At 42.0% G+C, this 22,927-nt stretch overlaps 1 protein-coding gene across 3 annotated transcripts in view; it reads left to right on the top strand.

The window, feature by feature from the left end:
• Positions 1 to 22,927, top strand: part of UNC80 (unc-80 homolog, NALCN channel complex subunit) — a gene marked incomplete at both ends in the record, with an annotated part of 127,149 nt that overhangs the window by 23,366 nt on the left and 80,856 nt on the right. The window contains 13 exons of one of the 3 annotated variants that reach the window (XM_080346916.1): positions 588 to 722; positions 1,337 to 1,559; positions 2,941 to 3,081; positions 6,234 to 6,502; positions 7,133 to 7,501; positions 8,294 to 8,425; positions 10,361 to 10,508; positions 12,252 to 12,400; positions 14,179 to 14,345; positions 15,052 to 15,153; positions 16,467 to 16,681; positions 17,216 to 17,322; positions 17,788 to 17,887. In XM_080346916.1, coding sequence (XP_080203042.1) covers positions 588 to 722; positions 1,337 to 1,559; positions 2,941 to 3,081; positions 6,234 to 6,502; positions 7,133 to 7,501; positions 8,294 to 8,425; positions 10,361 to 10,508; positions 12,252 to 12,400; positions 14,179 to 14,345; positions 15,052 to 15,153; positions 16,467 to 16,681; positions 17,216 to 17,322; positions 17,788 to 17,887 — 2,257 coding nt within the window. Of the gene's footprint in view, positions 1 to 587; positions 723 to 1,336; positions 1,560 to 2,940; positions 3,082 to 6,233; positions 6,503 to 7,132; positions 7,502 to 8,293; positions 8,441 to 10,360; positions 10,509 to 12,251; positions 12,401 to 14,178; positions 14,346 to 15,051; positions 15,154 to 16,466; positions 16,682 to 17,215; positions 17,323 to 17,787; positions 17,888 to 22,927 lie in introns of all 3 variants that reach the window. The other 2 variants (XM_080346914.1, XM_080346915.1) reach the window with 2 other exon arrangements.

The following is a 22,927-nucleotide window of genomic DNA, read 5'->3' as shown; positions in this document are numbered from 1 at the left end:
TATTGAGGTATAACTCTTGGGTTTCTTTAGTGAATATAAAATTTTTGCAAATCAAGTCTCTTGAAGGCACTGTGCTGCTTATTGCAGTTTAATTCCAAAATACATCTTTAAGGGCATATGCTATTAAGGGCATATTCTCTTAGATTTTAAATAAAACGCTTCAAAAAGAGTAGCCGTTGTGATTGCTCATAAATGTAAACCAAGGCCTCAAGAAAACTGCCAGCAATCCAGAGCCATACCTGGGATCCAAATCAGAACAGAACAGAACATGAATCTCCCATGCCGCTAGATCATGCTGACAGCAATGCCTGAGGTTTTCTGTGGAAACACAATGTGCTGTACTTCTTTTTTCCTGTGGTGACAGAAATGTTAAGACAAAGTCAATAATTCTGTGAGTTTCTAAATTTTGTTGTTTCTTCATTAGTTTTTCTTCTAATGTGTGATTAGTGTTTTGTGTAATGAATTGAAAGTCCTTTTCCTCTACAGTGCTCCTATGACAGCTCTTGGAAGTAGCGCTTTTTTTTTTTTTTTGAGCTGATTATCCTCTATTTCTCCTTGTGCTTATTGTCTGCTTTTGGGAACTGCAGGATCTTACAATGAAATGTAATGAGGAAGAAAAATCACTAAGCACGGAGGCATTTTCCAAGGTTTCACTGACTAACTTGCGTAGACCAGCAGTTCCAGATCTCTCCACAGACCTGGGGATGAACATCTTCAAAAAGGTGAGTAGAAGAAAATTGTACTTTAATTTATCTAGTATTCAGCATCTCAGTGCCCTACTAGGTAGCAGCTTAAGGTCTACTTGAACTATTTATTCATGCCATAAATGGGATTGACAGCTTTTTTCATTAGAAGTGATTCTGTGTGTTATTACATAGGTTTTTATACCCAAACATAGCACTGAAATCTTTATACAAATAACTGTCCTGCTGAAACTGCATAAGGAGAGGGTACTCAGGCAATGCTGATTTTTAAGTGCTGGTGCTCACTGTAGTTCCAGCTGATTCAGTGAAGTTCTCTGATGCTTTTACATCATGAAGCTCTGGGTTTGCAGCCATCCAAGATGCTTAGCAGAGTTTTGTGGATTCTGTGAATCTAGCTCATAGTCTGAGAATGTCGTAAAATTATACAAGGGCATCCATCCCAGCCTAGGGCAAGACTGAGATTTTTAAATACTCATGTGGTCCCAGAGTGCAGATAACTGGGCAAGACAAAAAGCTCAGAGTGGAAGGTTACACTTGAGCCACACATCAGTGTTATCTTTTCCCTCAAATGGTAGTTTGCCATGCTTCAAAGCTTCTACCTGGTCTCATATTTGCTTCTCTTCCTCCTGTAGTTTAAGAGCCGCAAAGAAGACAGGGAGCGTGAGCGCAAAGGGTCAATTCCTTTCCACCATACTGGGAAGAAGCGACAACGCAGGATGGGAGTGCCCTTCCTCCTCCATGAGGATCATTTGGATGTCTCACCCACTCGGAGCACTTTCTCCTTTGGCAGTTTCTCTGGAATTGGAGAGGACCGGCGTGGCATTGAGAGAGGGGGATGGCAAACTGCCATATTAGGTGAGATATTGTTATCTCTGCCCCAGGTTCTGTCTCATTCCTGTCCTGAACACTCACAGAATAACAGGGGCTCTTTATTTCTTCAACCATACTATTGCCAGCTATGTTCTTGGCTCTGTTTGCAGCACTACATACCTGTTAGAAGAAATGGCAACTGTGCTGACAGCAGACCTTGAATAACTTATGTTATAGTTCACTTTTCCTCTGAAAACTACCATCTTTACTGGAATAATAACTACGGTAACAGCCTATAGTCATGTCTGTACCACTTCAATACACTTTGCCTAAGTGGTAGCAAGCATTGCACAACTGCAGCTTAAAATAGATTCAAGGAATGGTTGCAACCTCTTCTTTTAAAAATAGACATCTGGAGAGGTCATTAGGAGTATGGCAAAAAATATTCCCAGTCTTCCTCAAGTGGATACAAAATAAATAGGGTGGTGTGTCAGATAGTGAGGCTTACACTGTCTTGATAGTGCGAAGGTAAAGTGTTTAAATATTGATTCCTTCAGGCTTCCAAGTTCACTAAACAGTGTCTAGGCATTGGTTTTGTTTCACAAATTTACTCCTGATGTCATAAATTTTCATCCTGACACTCTTTCTTGGAGATGATAGATAGCAAAATGATTACCTGAGGCCATGCCAGAGCCTTCTCATTTTCACTGGCTTAGATGGCATCATTTTGTAAGCTCTACATTGTAAACATGTCCCTCTTTTGGACACAGAACAATGACCTTAGCCAAGTGAATTCTTAAAGATTCACATGTGTTTTGTCTGTAGTTAACACACAAGCACCTACAGATTTGTACAAGAGTAGCAAACTTAATATCCAAATCCTCTTTCCCATATCTTCAATAGCTCAAGAAGTTTATTACATTTTGATCTTAGGGGCTCCAGATTCTTGTCCTGGCTTAACCTACAGTTCTTTCATTATGATATCTCAGTGAAATCATGTATTTCAGATACAATAGTCAACAGCTCCTTTGCTTTAGCGCTCCCCTTCCTAACATACCTATTTCTTTTGGACAAGGGAAGAAAGGGAAGAAGAAACCAGATTACTATAACTTGCCCCAAAGAGTGGAGTCTTTCAGTGCTGACCATTCTTATTTTCCTGAAGCTGCTGGAGAGTGGCAACATGGGTGTCAGCTAAATCAGTATGTGCTGAGGAGAACAGCCTTGCAGCTGTTTGTACATTCGGTGTTTATGCCAACGAACTGCCACGAGATATCCCACTATAATGTTTGGTTCTGCTTCACAAGGCCCTGGAAGGTCTTGAATTTACTGACTCCAATCCTTCAATTTCTAACTCAGTTACTGTATCTTGCCTCCAGGCAACTTTCAGATGAGTAAACTAAATATCCATTTCTTGTCTTCACCCTAGGGAAGTTTACCAGACGGGGGAGCTCCGACACAGCAACGGAGATGGAGAGCCTGAGCGCTAGACATTCACACTCTCATCACACGCTGGTCTCTGATCTGCCGGACCACTCAAACAGCCATGGAGAAAACACAGTCAAAGAAGGTAAATTTAACACATCGGGAAAGAAGCGTTTCATTGAAATATCAACTCCAAGAAGCTGAGGAGGTGTTACTGTTTCTGTGTGTGAGTAGGTGACTGCTTTTTCCTTTTTTTTTTTTTCCCCACATCTCTTGAGGGTTTTTTTTGTTCTGTGTACAAGGATGTTTCAAACCTTTCATGTTTATGTGATGCAGTTTTTCAAAAAAATTGACAGCCATCAGCAGGGAGAAGGCAGGGTTTGGTATTTTTTTGCCTTACCACAACACAACACAGAAGTTATGTGCAGAAACTTGGTATTGCTGACTTCAGTGGTCTCATGGGGAATCTTGTAGTATTTAACACCCCTTTGCAGTCCCCAGCTTGTGGGTTGTGCTCAGAATGACATTTTTTTCTTAATTGTCCTGGTTCCAAATAGAAGCCTGGCTTTTAAATTTACTTGAAACCTCGCTGAGGCCCATCTGTCTTGGAGCCCTCTGCAGAAACAGCAATGTCAGTGTGACCATGATGGGAGAGCCTCTGGTGGGATCAAGTCTGCTCCAGAAGGGAGAGTCTTTCTATTGGCAGGGCAACACCACCTTTGTCAAACGCTGTTAGCCGAGCAGAGGAAAGCTCTCCTTTGTCAACCAGGCTGTCTGCACCAGACCACTTTGCTGGCACTGTTCCTACTCCCTCAACACAAAGAATTGGTTTTCTCCCTCATGTGTAGTGCTGCTGGCAAAACCTGGTCACAGAGATTGGACCTGACTTGTGGCAAGTGCCACCTTAAGCCTTGATGAGGAAACAGGATATCTCGCACCCCATGGAGCAGAGCACAGTCTGTCCTTGCAGAAGCTGTCAGGCAGCATACTGAGGAGGCTACAGATGTACTCAGATGATGCGTGCTGTAGCCATGGAGCTCTCAAAAATCCATGCTCTTTTAGCACAGCAAATCTGAATAGTCCGAGGGAGGATGGATTTGCGTCAGCTCTAATCCAGCGTGGGCACATCTCCTTCCATTCCTGCTCTGTGTCTCCTGGGCAAAGCTCTTCTCCTGGATCAGTTTTGTGGAGTTTCTTTCTGACCTGTATTTGTTCTATAGGACAGTAATCCCACTCACCACACCAGCTTCCTAGCCAAATATTTTCTAAAAGGTAGCCATATGCAATGCTTATTTTTCTAGTTTTACCCCAGGTACAATTATGCAGCAACTATATGAATACTAGGACAAATCATACTATTTCTAGTGGTAGTCTATCACTTTGAATGAGCCATTCTGTAGTTAGAGAATAAGTACAAATATTACATGTTTTTTGTTTCAAGTGACCAACTATATCCAAGGATACTGGTCATTCATGATTTCCCATCTGTTGTCTACTTTCCCTTGCCAGATGACATTTGCTAATAAATTCATTTATTCTGGCTGAGACACTGAGAAACAGAGATGAAAATTTAGTTATGATCTAGGCAGCCTCTCGAGGAGGCACAAGCATGTGGGCACATGCTGCAGACATGCATGGATGTCAACGACGAGTCCTTGGTCCTTCTTCCCTTCCTCTGTGAGTTCCATCCAGCAGTCAGCCCTATTAGTGGTAATGAAATAAAGATAGAACACATAAGAAGTTACTTTATGTAGGATTTTGACATGAATTTTTGTTACCCATTTCAAAACAAACTAAGCAAAGCCTTAGTGGAACAAAAAAGAGGTACCCTTGGATAATCGTCAAACTTGGTAGCTCAGGAAGAAGATTTCCTAATTCCATATTTATTGTTATTTTCACCATGCAAATTTCTGTGAATGCCATTAAAAAGTCCCACTTGCCAGCAAGTAATGCTGTGATTACAGGCAGCTAATTCCTGCCCTGATCACTGAGCGAATTGTAGCCTTGTTCAAGGTATTGCTATCGGGCTTGGAACATTTATCCTAATAAGCAGTGCTAGTTCAGTGCTGGCAGGGTTGTACAGCCTGTGAGGAAATGTAGTTACCATTCTGGCAAATTGTTATTTTGTAACATAACCAGTCCATTACTGAGTCAGTGCTTGAAGATTCATATTAGATGTATGTCATTTTATTTGTTAGAACACATTAAATGTCCTTATGTAGAGGTACTTTGTTATTCCATAGTCCTGTTACTTTACTGTCTGGCAGAAGATATTTCAAATCAACACTATGGGACACATAAGGTCTTCCTACACTGCAGGGTAAACCACTGAGTGTAGGAAATTACTAATGTCATGGCCTGGAGTTCAGCATGAGTTATAAAACCATGGTGAATCCTAGATAAAAATTGGCCTCTGTAGCCAAAATGCTGTCAATACCTGAGCTAACCAATTAAAAGTTAAGCTTGGCTATGTCGTGAGGTCCCTTCTCTCAGCACTGTGACCTTAGACACCACGTGGTCTTTCTCATCAGAGAGCTTTGCGCTTTGGAGATGGTTTAGACTGCCACAGGTACTGTTAGGAACACACTGCTTGTTTGTTTTGGTTTTTTTTTTCAGCTGGTGTGATGAAATATTTCAAAATGGCGTGATGAGAAGAATTAGCCATTGGAACAGTCTCCTCAGGGAAGGGGTGGATTCCCCAATACTGGACACTTTCAAGATTCAGCTGGACAGGGTCCTGGGCCATTTTGCCTAGGCTGTGCTTTTGCCAAGAAAGGTTGGACCAGATGGTCCTTGTGGTTCCTTCCAACCTGCTATTCTATGATTCTATGATGTAGAAAGCTGTTCCAAATTGGTGCTGCTGTTACCCTCCCTTCACTTCTGCTGCAGAGTGCTTCCTCTTTCAGTTGCAGGAGCAGTGTTGTTTTTCAGACCAGGCACTGGACCAATACAGGAAGCAAAGCTAGCCAAACTCTAATCCCCCTTTTGGATTAGGTTTAGGCTGGCTGTGCTCCCTGATCTACTTAACTGCCCAGTTGACTGAGATCAACTTAAGCTGCCATGGAACTGTACTGCTATAGCAAGCTAGGAGTTGTTCTAATTTACAGTGACTTAAAGGAAGAAATGAATCTATGCTTTCATCCCTGTATCCATGATAGGAATCAGGAACCTGTCTTGTCTTTCAGCATTACATGTTGCATAAGAACTACTCACTCCTTGTAAACAAGGACAGCCTCAGTTTGCCATTTCATTAATCTAGAAATGGAAATTTACAGGTAGCCATTTTCCTCCCTGCAGTGCGGTCCCAGATCTCCACCATCACAGTGGCCACCTTCAACACTACCCTGGCCTCATTCAATGTGGGCTATGCTGATTTCTTCAGTGAGCACATGAGGAAGCTTTGCAACCAGGTGCCTATCCCTGAGATGCCCCATGAGCCGCTTGCATGTGCCAACCTTCCACGGAGCCTGACAGACTCCTGCATCAATTACAGTTGCTTGGAGGATACGGATCACATTGATGGAACCAACAACTTTGTCCACAAGAACGGCATGCTGGATCTCTCGGTAATTGGCAAGGAATGAGGAAAGCCAGGTCCCTCTTCTGTCAATATAGCTGTACCATTGAGATCAGGGTTTTGATGGGCTTTTCCTCCACCTCTTTATATGACTTCTCTCAGCAGTACATAAAGGTCAGTCAGATACATTTGTGCATATCATAAAATTCTCCTCTGAGATACTGCAACTCCTATTACTCCTTGCAAGGAGCGCATGTGAATGTGGAATGCACACATCAAATCTTAAGTGATATGATTTAATGGCTGTGTTCCTGGGGCATGCACCAAGTTCCCTATAAAACAGCATAAAACTGAATAGCACCTTTCTTCTACTGGCACCTTAAAACTCACCTTTTCTGCATTAATGACCTGAGAGCTCCTGGTGCACTGAAGCAGTGTTCTCAGGCTCACAGATGTCATCTCATGGTTTCTTTTTGTGCCTGACTGTGCCTAGCCTGTGGTTTCCTGTCTTACACCTAGATTTTAGGCTCTTGGGGTTGAGGATTATGTGTACTTCATTCTGAGTTTGTACTGTGCCTGCTATAGTGAGTCTCTGGTCTGTGACTAGAATTTCCAGGCACTAAATAGTACTAAGAGAGAAAATAAGCCTGACTTTAAATATGATGTTTGAATCTCCCAGGTGGTCCTGAAGGCTGTTTACTTGGTCCTGAACCATGATATCAGTTCCCGGATTTGCGATGTGGCACTGAACATTGTGGAGTGCTTACTTCAGCTTGGTGTGGTGCCCTGTGTAGAGAAGGTTCGGAGGAAAAGTGAGAACAAGGAAAATGAGGCCCCTGAAAAGAGACCAAGTGAAGGATCCTTCCAGCTCAAAGGAGCAGCTTCTGCTGGTTCAGCTTGTGGATTTGGGCCTCCCCCAGTCAGTGGGGCTGGAGATGGAGGAGAAGAAGGAGGAGGAGGTGGAAGTGGTGGAGGAGGTGGAGGTGGAAGTGATGGAGGTGGTGGAGGAGGAGGGCCATATGAGAAGAATGACAAAAAACAGGAAAAGGTTTGTCTTGCCTCTCTTTAGACAATTTCTAAATGTGTTGTAAGATCTGTTAAAGCTGAGTGTGCATGTTTATGCAACTGCCCTTCTGCTTTTCCTCCTCCTTTTTTTTCACCACAATCACAAATTAATTTGTTTTGCTATGGTGCTCACTTGTGGTTCCACCAAAGAAACACAATTGGGAATTCAAGCACTGTAACTACAGCAGCTGCCAAAAGCAGAGTTTGTGAGCCTTGCATGGACATTTTCAATATCTTGTTAAAATGCCTGAAACCCTCAATCACAATGATTTTTTTTCAGGTTTGTTATTCACAGCTTATAAGGAAAAAGAGAATCCAACGTGTCAGCAGTTTCTTTTCTTTGATGACAAGAAATCATAAATTCTTCAGAATTGCTATGAGAATTGGCCAAGAGGTGGTGTTGCTGACCTCCAAAGTTGCAATTCATAGTAGCATAATACCTAAGACATTTTGAAAAGATGCTTGTTTTTCTGCTCAAGCAAGCCAGCTCTCTGTTTTTGAGACAGAATTTTTGAAGAAAGTGCTGAGTGATATTCATAGCGGCATGTAGGAGACTTTGCATTTATAGCATGGCTTTTTTGGGAATGCTGAAAGGGAAAGGGTTACTCCATCCCTAAACTTGAAGAATAGTTGGAGTAAGCATTTAAAGAGCAACAACTCAGTACTGGAGTTTCTGAGAGGAGAAATTGATAGCAATTTGTTAAAAGTAAAATGCTGTTAAAATGCCAGTGGTTGTGCCAGAGTTTCACACTGTCTTTTCCTCTGTGACTCCTAGGATGAAGGCCCATCTGTCAGCACCCATAGGCTGGCACTCACAATGCTGATCAAAATTGTGAAGTCCTTAGGTTGTGCCTATGGTTGTGGAGAAGGACACCGAGGGCTCTCTGGAGATCGCCTGAGACTCCAGGTATTCCGGGAGAATGTAAGAGAACTAAAGCTCATTAAAGTGCCCTCCTTGTACCTTTGACATCAGCTGCTGAGATTGCTGTCTACCCCCTCTGTAGCTTTCTCTGTATTGGCAGTAAATATGTTGCTATTTGCCCAAGCTCACAGATTGTGTTGCAGCTCAGCCATAGCAAATTTTCAGCTGTTGTGTTACCTTCCAGCCCCTGAGGCTTGCTAAGAGCACAACTGAGTCTCACAGCACTTCTGAGCACCGCAATGGAAAGGAGCAAATACATGGGAGCAAATCCTATGTGTGAACTGGTTTAAATAATTTTTCACTTGACAGTACCCCAGCAGAGTACGCTGTTTAGAAGAGGTGCAGCTATTGTGTATTGCATGTCTGAATCCAGAAGTCTAAGGTATAGTTATGTCCACCTTTCCTAATGGTGATTATGACTGGTTGCTGCTGGGCTGCTCCATCAGCTCTTGATAGCTGGAGTGCGGTGTGCTTGCAGGCATGTTAGTGTGCTGCAAGGAAGTAGAAGGCTCATGCCTTATTGAAGGGCAGGGTGGATGGTCACAGTTGATTCCTTACATTTTTGGTTCTGCCCAAGTTGAAGCAGTGGAAAGTACCGGGATGTAGCCCAGACATCTGACCTTATTCAGAAGAGTTTGACTCCCTGCGATTAGTCCAATGCCCTGTGATAAATGGGAGCCTTTCAAAGGCTTTCTCCAGCACGTTCCTCCTCCTTGCCTTCTATGCTTGCAGCAGAGAGCATATTTAATGACTGCAGTGAGAATTTACACTGTGCCTATCCAAGGTATAGATGGTAGCCAGGTGCCTCTCCATGACTTTGGTTAGCCTGAACCATGCCAACAGACCTGTAATTTGGTTCTGGGCTCTAAGCTAGATGGCTCAGAGACAAATTGACTGGCTCTGTATCATGCAGCATTCTCTTAGCTAGATTCTGGAGTACTAAGGGGACTGGGGTGGTAACGTTTGTTCTGGACACAATGGGACAAGATGGGCTGAGAGAGTTGCAGTGGTAACAGTAGAAAGGTTTTGCACAGAGCACTGGTTGAACATAAACCACATTAATCAAAATGTCAGTTTGGCTTTTATGTTTGTTGGGGCTGAGCCAGCAAAACATTTAGGCCTATGCATTAAGCATAATTGACTAGATCTCTTGGAGCCAAGGTTCTTATCAGACTCATTGAATTGGGGTCTGTATGGGAAGAGATTTTCCTACACGTCTGCTGCATTTTCTGTGCGTTTGTCTGGCCAAACTGCTTTGCATGCACCATTTGTGTTGACTGCATGGACAATCATGTCTGAGTTTACTAGAAAGTTAAGCACACTGCAGTAGGTAGCAGGAGAGTTCATGTTTCCCATAGAGCTGATACTTCCGATTCTCTTAACTCCAGCCTGCATGTGGTCCCCACAGGATGGATACTTTTGTGATAAGAAGTTGACAATTAATAGCTTCTAAATAAAAAGCTGAATTTTTGCATGATATGGATTGGTCACTGGCTACAAGTGCATCAAATGGGTTGGGTCTGAGCCAGAGGGTGAAAATCAGATGCCTGAGGCTAAGAACCTCTTTCACCAAGGCAATAAGCCTTGACTGAAGCGGTACATTCCTACTTCATTCATATTCAGTGAGATTTTACCTTGGAGAGGAGGAGAGGCCTTTAGACATGGCTGACAGTGACTTCGCCACCACCTCCAAACAGTAGCACCCATACAGGGGCACTATCTCCTTGCACTGAATTTCTTGTTGGCTTCAGAGGTGAACCTGTCTTCTGTTAGAGGACTCGGACCTTCTGGCTCCTAGGGGAGGTTACTTTAGAAAGCACAGGAGAGCACTGGCTAAACAAGAGCAAAAAATAACCTGCTCTATTAGCAAAACTTGAACATGTGTGCCGATGTGATGTACTTCAATGGATATCGTTGCAGGCTCAGAACTGCCTCACAAAGCTGTACAAACTGGATAAAATGCAGTTCCGACAGACCATGAGAGATTATGTGAACAGGGATTCTCTCAATAATGTGGTGGATTTCCTGCATGCTTTACTGGGATTCTGCATGGAGCCAATCACTGACAGTAAGTAGAGCTGGCATCAGAAACTCTCACTTGAATATTCCTAAACTGTACCATCAGAAAGAAGTCAGTCTTTTTTATTTTTCTTTAAAAAATGAAAAAAATTGTGAATTGCTATCCTTAGAATATACAGACTGTATCATCAGCCAGTGCTGGTCAGGGAGGTTGGATCTCTTCTGATCTGGCCACCCAGTGCACCTGAAACTGAAGGTCTGTCTTTTGATTCATCCTACCTGTTGCTCATGGCTGTTCAAAGAAAATATTTTCGCTCGACTGTGCCTCAGGCAGGAAGTTTTCTGCTTCATGACATGACCAGGCGCCAGCTGGAATGGCCTGTTTAATCCAGGGTTTATCCTGAATGGAGATATAATTGAGCATTAAAACCCCTGTGGTGCCTCAGGTGAGGCAGTAAATAGCAAAAACAGATTGAATAAACAAAACCACAAACACACAGATGTGCATGCCTGCAGTTACCAGCGTGTGTGCGTGTGTGTCTATGTATATATGTTTTTTTAAGTTAGAAAAATCTTTTCAAGTGCTATTAGAATGACCAAACATTTATGCTTAGTCACTGCATGCAACAACAGTTAACAAGGAATATTCACAGAGTAGGAATAGCTGCTCTGAAGCACTTATGGAGTCTGACTAGTCTATTAGCCTACCTCTCATGTCAGGCATTTCAGAGAAAGAATCAAAACATGATATAGCAGGCTTTTGCAAAGAAGATGCCCATAGGAAGTTTCCCCAAGTGTTCATCAATTATTGACTGACTCATGCTTTGAAGCACAGCAGCTCATGCAGCTTTTGAAAGTCTTTTCTTTTGTTCAGCCTGGAGAAGAGAAGGCTGAGAGGGGATCTTATTTATGCTTATAAATATCTCAAGGGCGGGTGTCAAGAGGATGGGACCAGACTCTTTTCAGTGGTGCCCAATGACAGGATGAGGGGCAATGGGCACACACTGAAGCACAGGAAGATCCATCTAAACATGAGAAGAAACTTCTTTCCTTTGAGGGTGCCAGAGCCCTGGAACAGGCTGCCCAGAGAGGCTGGAGACATTCTTCGTTGTCCAGGAGACAGTGTCTCCTTCTCTGGAGACATTCAAAACCTACCTGGACACATTCCTATGCAATCTGCTCTGGATGAACCTGCAGGTGGGTTGGACTAGATGATCTCCAGAGGTCCCTTCCAACCCCAGCCATTCTGTGATACCTAATGAAACTGGAATGTTTCTTGTTATTAATATAACTGTGTTAATTCTTTTTTTGACTCTTTCTGAGAGCTCAGTCTCCTTGTGCACCTTGCAAGAACGTCATTCCTGTAGTTCACAAGATATTTTTTCATTACTGTTTTCACTTTTCATCTTAATCAAACATCTCTTGTGCTTTAGAACAGTAAATGGAAAAACTGGAGGTATTGTTCAAATTTTATGCCTTATTCTGTACATCTCTAAATGAGAGAGAGAGGAATAAAAGGAAGCCAGAGTGGTCCTGATCTTTTCAATCCTTTTTCATATCCCAACTGTTTCTGGCAAGATTTCATCCTTCTCATCTATTTTACCCTTCCCTTTTGCTTTTTTTTTGGGTTTTTTTTTTTTTTTTTTGGGTGGGATTGCTCAGTTACTGAGCATAGGATATTAGATGGGGACTTGCCTGTGTCTCGTGTAACTGAATCCCTTTACATGTGTCTTAACTTAAGGAACTTAAACTATTCCTAACCGTGGGGCTTGCTTGTGCTTGAATTTCACAGACAAAGCTGGATTTGGTAATAATTTCACCACAGTGGACAACAAGTCTACAGCCCAGAGTGTAGAAGGTATTATTGTGAGTGCCATGTTCAAGTCACTGATCACTCGCTGCGCTTCCACTACTCATGAGCTGCACAGCCCAGAAAACCTGGTAAGCACTTGATTTCATGTTAACAAAGTTACTTTTTCACTTGGGTGTCACCAATGAGGCTTTACAGTGAAGAATTAATTCAGTTTAGGAAAATCTCACAGGCATAGAAAACTATGCCATCATGGTTGAAGCATGGTATGAATGTGTTGCCCTCCTGTCAGTCCTGCCTTGGAATCTGGAGACTTTGCTAGGATAAAAGTTGTGCGCTCTTAACTGCATTCTCCTCGCTGTTCAAGCAGCTTCTGTGGTGTCTTTTCTTTGTTTGTTTTGTTGTTTGTTTGTTTTTCAAATGCATTGATAGTGTAGTCTGGAGCAAGGAATTAATGAACAAGACCACAGACAGGATAAATCAACTTTCAGCAAAGTTAAAGCCAGGTAACTTGTTTAACGATGTGGCCTACTCATGGGAGAGTATGTGAGTAACTGAACAGTAACTGGTAGGTCTCCCCAAGGTTTAGACAAACATTCGATTTACCAGACACCTGAAAGAAAGTAAGGTGCTGCTGGTTGCTGCCTATGTGCTATCTACTCGGAGCAGTCAGTAGAATGGATGACATGAGCTCTCTTCTTCCAAATTGGTGCAGAATCTATCAGCTTATCTCAAAACATGTCTTTTATTACTAGAAATCAGGATTTTTTCATGGAATCAAGCAAGAAGCACTCTTGTGGTTCATCCTTACAGCAGAGCTATAGAGGCGCTGAAGTCCAACTTTAGTGAAGGGAGGAGAGGAAGAAGGAAAACATAGTAACATCTTAAACCAGCAGAGTATTCTGCCTATGTCCAAGTCTTCCTGTTCTTATGGATATTTGTCCTTTGGAATGTTTCTCAGTGGAGATTACGTGGTGGGATGCAGATAAACATGTGCAATTGTTGGGCCTAGATTAGGATCACCAAGTGTAAATTTTCCTTATAAATTTTATGTCTTTCTGTGAACCCTATTTTAGCTAAAGTGTAAGGTGAAACTTATTTTAAAGCATAGCACCGTTAAGTGTGTCTATATGGAGAACATAGTACACGGAGTATATATGAGGATTTCCTGTTGTTTTCTCACTCTTTAAAGTCAACCTTGTGTTCAACATGTTATGAAAAACAGATCCAATTATTTGTTTGGGATTTTTTTGTTGGAGCTGGCTGTGTATTTCCTAGCTGGGAATTTTCAGAATAATCCAAGATCTTTCATGAAAGTTCACATATCAAAAATCAGGTCCTGTAAAACTGTTTCCTCCACCTCTTTGCCCTCAGATGTAGGGTTGATCTGTTACACCACAGACGTGTATGAATGTTTAGAACTAAAAAGAGCCTTGAGAGTAGGAGTAGGTTGGGGAATGAGTGAGTCATTCCCCTCTCTTCCCAAAATAATTAAGAAAAATCCCAAGACACCCACTGGTTTTGAAATAAAACATGCAATTTTTTGCACTCTACTTCCCTCTCTCCCCACTTAGCTTTTTCATGCATTGTTAGCTTATGGGCTAGACGAATGGGATAAAACAGGCTTTAAGTTATCTTTTCAGCTCCCTCATCTTGCAGCTGCTACCTCTACATCTGCTGTAGCCCATTGCAGAGCATTTTCCATAACAACGATGGTCCTGGTTGTCTGCTTTTTCCAAGTGCTTCTGATCCCAGCCAGAAAACACAAACCCTGTACATGGAGAGTATATCAGATAACAGCTGGAGGAAGCAATGGCCTGCTGAAGTACTGTAGAAACTGTTGATTCTCACTGCTGCTTTGCAAACTGCAGACTGAATTATTTCATTTTCTTTATGTCTCACTACTCAGGGCTTGTACTGTGATATCCGACAGCTGGTCCAGTTTATCAAGGAGGCTCATGGGAATGTCTTTCGGAGAGTGGCACTCAGTGCTCTCTTAGACAGTGCTGAAAAGTTAATACCAGGAAAAAAGACAGAGGAAACTGAGCAAGAGCCGAAACCTTCTGGGAGCAAAAGGTGGGTGTGTACGAGAGAGAAGGCATATGACTGAGTTGCATGTGGCTGTACAGCTACATGCACTGAACACAAATGCAGGAAGTCCAGGGCCTTGTGTGTTTTATCTTGACAGCATACGTCAGTTCCTGATGTACAGAATTGTACTGTGGCAGCAGTCTGTTTTAAAATTTAATGAACTGAGACAGTAGTAGATTTTCAGCAAAAAGTGTTAACCGTTTCATACAATAGGCTTAAGAGAACAGTGCAATGGCAATGCTGGGGGAAGGGGAGGTTAAGAGAAGGAAGAAGCATAGTGTCATTCCCAAAATACTGTGTGGACATAGCTTCTAACGTGCGCCACATCCTTGGTGTTGTTTATCTGACAGGTAAGCTGTGGTATGCAAAACAAGTCCCAGAAGAAATCTAGTCCTGACATGCTTCTTCATCAAAAAGAAAGTTTCTCTGGTGCTTTGAGGCTTGTCATATTAAAATGTTGGGAAGAAGGATTAAGGAAGTTGCAAAACTTTTAAAAACCTTGGCTTTGCTTCTAAGAGCTGATGCCTTTTTCATGAATTATATATAAAGAGGTAGTAAGTTGCTAAAGAGAGGGGACGTCTAAAGCTGCTTTGTTGCTCAGCAGTGCTGGTTTCCATGTTATGTAGCTATGCAATGCCCATGAGCTGGGCCATACATTCACTTTAGCTCATGTTTCATATTGTCGGCATAGATCCGAGGTGGGAAGCGTCATCATTGACAAAGGCCAGGCATCAGCTGCCCCTGATGAATGCCGTAGTTACATCTCAAGCCGCCCAATGCAAACTCCAGAACAGTAAGTAAATAATGAATTGTTTCATGTCTTATTGCCAGCAGCTTCCTTCTGGGTTTAGTACAAACAGGTAGGACAGCAAGAACTTATCTCTTTGGGTGGTACAACAAATGCATTGATTGTCTGCTCAGCAACTGCTGATAACTTCCAAGCAATGTCTATTTTCAGTGCTGCCAATTGGACCCACCCTGTTTTTGGTGAGGAGCCACTGGAGATTTTCAAATGACAGTGCAGTAGATTTGTCAGTTTCACATACTGCCATAGCTATGAATAGAGCTTTAATTCCTCAGAGGTGTCATCACAGCTATTCTCCATGCTTTGTCCTGCTGGGGGATGATTGTATTAATTTGCACCTTCCAAGTCATTGCTAAGGGTCATTAATCTTTTCCTGCCTCCCAAGAGCCAGTCCATTCCTGACCTGTAGTCTCCAAATATTGTTGCATTTCCCTTACCAGCACAGATGCTCTATCAGTTTTTGTAATAAGCAAATCAACCTGCTGTTAGGCATTGCACGTCTGAAGTCTCTATTGTCCAAAGAATTCTGCCGTTTAATATTGAAGTAAATTTAATCAATACTCTTAAGAATTTTAGAAAATTTTATAAATTACCACTAGTCCCTAAGTAACTTTGGACAAGTCATTTAACTTCTCTGTGCCTCTGAATACCCATCTGTCTTGTTAAAATGCTTTGATATGCGCTGTACAAAGACATGGCTTGCACAAGGGCCAAGAGCTCTGTATTATGTATTCTCCTCCACTAACTGAGCCTGCAAAGACTCTCTGCTGCTGAGACTGCAAGGGTAGCACAAAACACTTCACTGCTCTGCAGAACTGCAGCAAGCTGTTCTGCTCTGAACCCTGCCACAGCCATAGGAGTTCTCAGGAGTATAGCAAAATACAATGTCCCTATTCCAATACGTTAATGAGAACTGTGGCTCCAGCAGGTTCACAGCTAGCTATTGTGATGTCCAAAAAATCTCCAGGGCACATGCTTGTAGAAGGCACCCATGTGGTCTTATCAATACGGGTCATTTTGACCTAAAGAAGATGATTTGTATAGGAACTAAAAATGGGAATGATCTCTTCAGTAGACAAGCTCCTCAGGTTAGAAAAGATGGACATTTTGTGCCTTGAACAATATTGAACATGTTGTTAAACTTGATTGTGTCCCACTGAGAAAAGGATGTTTGGAATTCAAAATGAAACAACCTCAGAGAATAGAGAGGTTAGGAGGGGCTATGGGAGGGAGGCCTCATTCCTCTGAGCATCCAAACTTCACTGAAATGCAGTTCACACTCTGCATCCCTTTTCTTCTAGTGATGAGCAAATGCAAGGGGCTGTTCTGGGACGCAAGGACTTCTGGCGGAAGATGTTCAAGTCACAGAGTGCAGCAAGTGATACCAGTAGTCAGTCTGAGCAGGACACATCCGAGTGCACCACTGCTCACTCTGGGACCACTACAGACAGGCGCTCCCGCTCCCGTTCCCGACGAATCTCCCTTCGAAAGAAGCTCAAACTCCCCATAGGTAAATGTATGTCTCTTCCTATTCTATACATGTATTGCATGTGCAGAGAAACACTGATAGCTATGTCTGTCTTAAGAAGTATTGTAACACAGTTCCTTATTGCCCAAGTATATTGTATATTCTCCCACGGGAAGCTGGGAAGTGCTGCTCTCTCCATTTTGCAGATGGGGAACTGAGACAAAGTGAAATGTAAGAAATTTGCCAAACGTAACAGAGGATATCTGCGGCAAAATAGAATATTGAATCTGTGTCTCCAAAGGAGTAGGCTAGTACCTTAATCTCACAGGCATTGCTCCTCTCTGTAGAAGAGAAATATTCCAAATAGCATTTGATAGATGAAGAAAATATCCTTTACAAGTCCCAAGACCCAGCCTTGCATGGTAGTTAATGCATGTAGCATAAAAAGGTTTTTTTCCCCTTTCCTCCCATTTTCCCATACCCTGGCATGGACTTTTTGGAGAAATATGCTGCTATTGCTAATAAATAGATTCTCCTTGGAAGCATTTTCAGAATTGTCCTGAGTGGCTTATTCTGCAACAGGGAACTGGCTAAAGCGCTCCTCCCTCTCTGGCCTGGCTGATGGAGTTGAAGATCTCCTAGATATCAGCTCTGTTGACCGTCTGTCTTTCATCAGGCAAAGTTCCAAGGTAAACATGTCAGGTGGGATTGCAAAGATCTTGGAAGGACAGGATCTGGCTGGTTTTAGCTCAATATGGACATTGCAGCCAATGAGCTCAGTTGCAGAAGTAGGGATTTGCTACTGGACTTTTGCAGCTCACAGTGAAGACTAGGTTAAACCTACAGAGTGCTTGTCAGTCTGCCTGGGCTCACTGAAACAGGAACGTGGGCTCTGTCAACACACTTAAGGTTTAATTGTTGGTCACACTTCTTACTTCTTTGCACCTTTACAGCCTCTTGCAAAATACTGATCCTTTAAGCAGAAAGCTTAAAAGATGAAGTATTTCAGCGTGCGTAAATCTGTGCAGACCCACTTGTGTTGCTATGATGATCCACTGTGTTACAGCCCTTTTGTAGATACTATATGTCTAAGTAAGGAAGACCAAGAGATAGTGGTACGGCACAGCCTGACCCGTCCCTCTGTCTTTGCCCAGGTGAAGTTTACCAGCGCAGTGAAGCTGTCAGAAGGAGGGGGGCCAGGAGGTGGCCTGGACAATGGGCGAGATGAAGAGGAGAATTTCTTCAAGCGTCTTGGTAAATGGCGCACCTGCCGAAGACACCCATCCAAGCTTCATCACACAGAAGAAAAAGATGGTTAGAAATCAGGGTTCTCGTCTCTTTTTTTCTTTTTATCTTTTTTTTTTTTTTGGTTGTTGTTTTAATCTCTTTCTTTCTGTATTTTACCCTTTTCCCTTTTTTTCCTGCTTTCTCCATAGTTTTTGTATCCATTCTAGCCTTCTACGACTTTTTAGTCTTTGTAACTGTTTCTTTCCCTTCCTTCTTTCTTTTGTTTTGATTTAGAAAAAAACTCCAGTAAAGTTGATTTTTTAAAAAAATCGAGACTATCCAAATAAATTATGCAAATACAACATTTTGGCTTTAAAAATCAAATTTAATTTGATCAACACACTTGAAAAATTAATGCTTGCTTCAAAGCACTTATTCAGTTCAAAATTAGGTGTGTAGATCTTTCATTGCCTAATATAACAATGGGTGTTCCATCACTGTTTGTTTTTGGTTTTTTTTCCTAATTTGTGACCATTTGATAGTTTTAGCAAAGATCAGCACTGATGAAATGGAAAACTCTGCACAAACCTTGTTATAATTATCTCTTTTCTTCTGTGTTTGCATGTCTAGTGTCTGCATATCATTTGTTAGGGATGCTGTCCCTTTTCCTTAGCCCACAACATAATAATAGCAACACTACTTTTCCTTTTCACGGAAGTATATTTAATTGTAATGCATTTTCAAAATCAACAATGTTTGAAAAGTGCCTTTATGAATAGTACAAGGTCATGATATATTCTGTTTAAAAATGTCACACAGTCATTCATGTGCTCATGTCCTGAGCTCAGAGCTCATCCTTGTTGTCAGGGAGACAAGCTTATATCTTGAAGTTCTGTTACTGTTTTTTCAAGAAAACCCAACCCGACTCCCAAAAACACAGAAAAAGGAGTAGTTTTTCACCATGATTTCTGTAGCTTTATAGTATGTTACATTCTCTGCCATTGTTTTTTATTTTCTGATGTTACAGTTTGACACTGCATTGTATGTATTTCACATCATCTGTCCTAGACCTGCAGTGTAATGCATGTAAGGCATTGTTCAGGCAAGTGATCCTAGCAAAGTATAAGCATATCTCACGAGTTATTATTCTACCACTGCAGAAACACTGATGGTTGTGTTCAGCTAGCTCTTAGGTGAAAAGTATTGTTGCTTTAGAAGGAGAATGCATTAGCCCAGCAGCTTGCTGTAGCTTGATAGCTGAAGGTGAATAACCCCATGATGGAAAGAGCTGCATTGTTTTCTTCATCCATTATTTTGTGTTGAAGTAGGTGTGAAATACTTCCACCATGTTTCCACCCAACAACTGAGGGGCAGTGAGATCTCTATAGACTGCCACAGCTGTTTCTGTAGTGTTCATAGAGGTTCTCCTTCCCCTCTACTCTGCGCTGGTGAGACCACACCTGGAATATTGTGTCCAGTTCTGGGCCTCTCAGTTCCAGCAGGACAGGGAACTGCTGGAGAGAGTCCAGCGTAGGGCAACAAAGATGATTAAGGGAGTGGAGCATCTCCCGTGTGAGGAAAGGCTGAGGGAGCTGGGGCTCTTTAGCTTGGAGAAGAGGAGACTGAGGGGTGACCTCATTAATGTTTACAGATATATAAAGGGTGAGTGTTACGAGTCTGGAGCCAGGCTCTTCTCAATGACAACCAATGATAAGACAAGGGGTAATGGGTACAAACTGGAACACAAAAGGTTCCACTTGAATTTGAGAAGAAGCTGCTTCTCACTGAGGGTGACAGACACTGGAACAGGCTGCCCAGGGGGGTTGTGGAGTCTCCTACTCTGGAGACATTCAAGGCCTGCCTGGACGCCTTCCTGTGTAACCTCATCTTAGTGTTCCTGCTCCAGCAAGGAGATTGGACTAGATGATCTTTTGAGGTCCCTTCTAATCCCTAACATTCTGTGATTCTGTGATATCCATCTTATTTGCTTGCAGGAAATACTATTTTCTTCATCTTGCTGATGCTGATTTTATGCCACTGTGAGTTTGCTTCTGCCTAGCGTGCCCATATTCTTGACTTAATGGCACAGATTTAGCCTTGGTCCTGTATCAAAAGCTTTGTTCAGTACCTGTGGTGCATTTTACAAAACTTGGACAACACACTAGTATTGGCTTTTTGAACTTTGGAAGTGTTGTATGTATTTCAGCCTTCCATGAGTAACACCTGAATTTATGTAATTAATGAAGATAACTTGAAGTCTTTTACATGCCTGTGAGAGAAGAGATGTACATGACACATGCTTGGTTTTGACGTAAGCGTGCATTAAATAAAAGTGATGCAATGGGTTAAAGGCAGACACCCTTGCATATTAGTGTGAGAAACAAGCAAATTGTCCAGTGAAGTTGATGGGGAGGGTTAGGCCATTACCTGATCACTAAATTAAGCAAAGGCAGCGTATTTAAAGTTTATAAGGCAAAGTGTGTGATTGAGGAAGTTACATGCCATATCCACAAGGATCTCTGGTATGCAATGAAATCCACATACTGTTAGCAAAAATATTAGAGAAGTTGTACATGCCCGTGTGTGTACATACTTGTTTGTGTGTAGTGAAATTTATGTGAGGTCTTTTTTAGGGTGTGATGGTTTATAGCAGAGTAGAACAGCAACATTACAGAGCGCCTCTGTATCTTCCATTAAGATCAGCAGGTTTTATGTGCTTATGGAAAAGAGAATAAAAGGCAGATGGACAAACTTACATCCCTCAAGGTCTGACCCTAAAGCATTGTTTTGGAACTTATTTCTGCCTTCTCATTCTTGTCATTCATGATGCTATGCCATTACTTTGCTCTTGCTTTTTTGCATGTGCTGTTTCCTCTTGTGTTTTTGGGTTTTTTTAACACAGTAGACAAAATTTAAAAGAAAACAGAGAGAGGATAAATGCATTAAGGTAAAAAAAATAATAAAATGGAGAATAATTTGTTACGTCACTTATGAATTGTAATCTTCATTGTGATACATCATCTAGACCACTGGAAATTCTGTGTTGGGTATGTACGTAAGCATGCGTGCATGTGTGTGTGTGTATCTGTATGTGTGTGTATGTATACATATATATACACATAAATATATGCATATTAATGCATAACAAAATGTTTATTTATATGATCTTTTTACCTGTATTAAGAAAAAGGATATATATGGAAGTGAGTTACAGTATGTTTACATGAGACCCTTAACGATCCTTTGGGCACTTACTGAAGACATTGTGAGTGACCACAGAAGCTGCAGGCATTGAAGGCATACAGCGCAGGTGAACCACAACACGTTTGTTCCCAGGAGTGATCTGGCATTCGCAGAGGAAGCAACTGTGGGGGTGGGAGCTTGGGCATCCAGTGACCTCCTGTGTTCAGAAGCAGTTTCTGCTCACTGGGTGAGATTTTCTGCTGGGCTGGGTCACATTAGTTAAGCCAGTGAGGGCTCCCCTGCTTACAGCAAGGCTGCTCCAGTACGCGTGTAGTGGAGGACAGTCATCAGCTGCCTCTGAAGGATCCTCTTGCAAAGCTTCAACAAAGTGCACAGTTGGGATGCCAAAGAGCTGTAGCAATAGACTGTGGGTAGTATCACTGAGCCCAGACAGACAAAGCCTCTGCTAGATCTTTACAGTGGAGGTTAGGGAGGTGCCTTAGGCATGCCTTTCTGTATCAGAAAGTCCAGTTTCTGTTCTTTATCTCATACAGACACAGCCTGAACAGGGCACTGCATAGGAAACATTTATTTGTACTCAAATGAGTTAGTGCTACAACAGCCATAGCAGGAAGGCTCAGATAGCATGCTACAGGCTATAGGGAAACAGGAGGAATTGAAAGAAAAGGGTATTTGTGCTTGCTCATTTATGTAAGTGCTCTACCTGTTCTTTCTACTTTGTTTGTTTGTTTGTTCCATTTTGATGAAATATTTCCCAACATAGGAATATTTTGTTTACTGGAAAAATATGTACGGCTTCACTGGGGAAAGAAAAGCCACATGTGTCATAAAGAAGTCTCTTGAAATTTTATATACCTCTGTCTTCAGGGCAAAAGTGAAAATCTATGTTGTCATTTTCTGTTGTGACTATTGTTTGTGCTTTCCAAGTAATTCTAGGGAGTGCAATCTCAAAGCGACTTTGAGTTTGCAGCCATTCTTCTTTCCTGAGGAAGAAGAAATCATGAAGTCCTGTAGAACTGACATTTTACCTCTTGTCTTTCAAATCCATGTTTAAAGCCAATTTTGAATTCTCCACATGGTGTTCTCTACTTCTGTGCTCTATCTTTCAGTATGCTGTAAACACTGATACTTTCACATGTAAACAGACAAAAAGCCCAGAAGCTGACTATTCTTATATTAACTAGCTACCTTGGCCTTGAAATTACTTTCCTGATTTCTCATCTGTATCCTTGTGCTACTCTTTCAACTCTGGGTATTGACTGCATAATTATCTTCTGCTTTCAGAAGAGTGTTCGTTACAATTGGCAATGGGACTAGTTGATTTATCACGTGAACCCTATACATCGTGTTTAAAATCATGCTTGAGAGAAGCCTTGGAGTGGGGTGCTAGCTTCATTTTCAAAAGGAGCTCTTATTAGAGTGCTTTCCTTCCCAAAGAGTATAAGACACTTCAAGGGAGAGAGGCTGGAATGATAATAATATGTAGTTGAGTCCAGTCTCACTTTGGGTGTTCTGGAAATTGCGGAAGATGTGTGCCTAAAAAGAGGACCGTACTTGGTTTCCACATAGAATTTTTCCACTATTTGCTACTGATTTTTTCTGTCCTAGTAAATGATGTATTACTAAATTGATACATGAGGAATAAGGTTTATGCATGCTTCACTTTAAAGTGAGCTTAGAGGCAAGAGAGAAGTAAGAGATTATTCAGGAAAAACAGACAGTAGGCATCATGTTCTGTGTTAAAGAGGTGGGGAGGAAGGGCCACGTTCTGGTTCACCTATGCTGGGGTATGTCCTGGGCTTCCACACTGAGTATAGTGCAATAGTTTTGGGCAGATGTCAGTATGACCAAGAGAAGGATCTG

The sequence above is a fragment of the Nesoenas mayeri genome, assembly GCF_963082525.1.
Source record: "Nesoenas mayeri genome assembly, chromosome: 6".
NCBI classification, from domain to species: domain Eukaryota; kingdom Metazoa; phylum Chordata; class Aves; order Columbiformes; family Columbidae; genus Nesoenas; species Nesoenas mayeri.
This window is presented reverse-complemented; position numbering and strand designations above follow the sequence as displayed.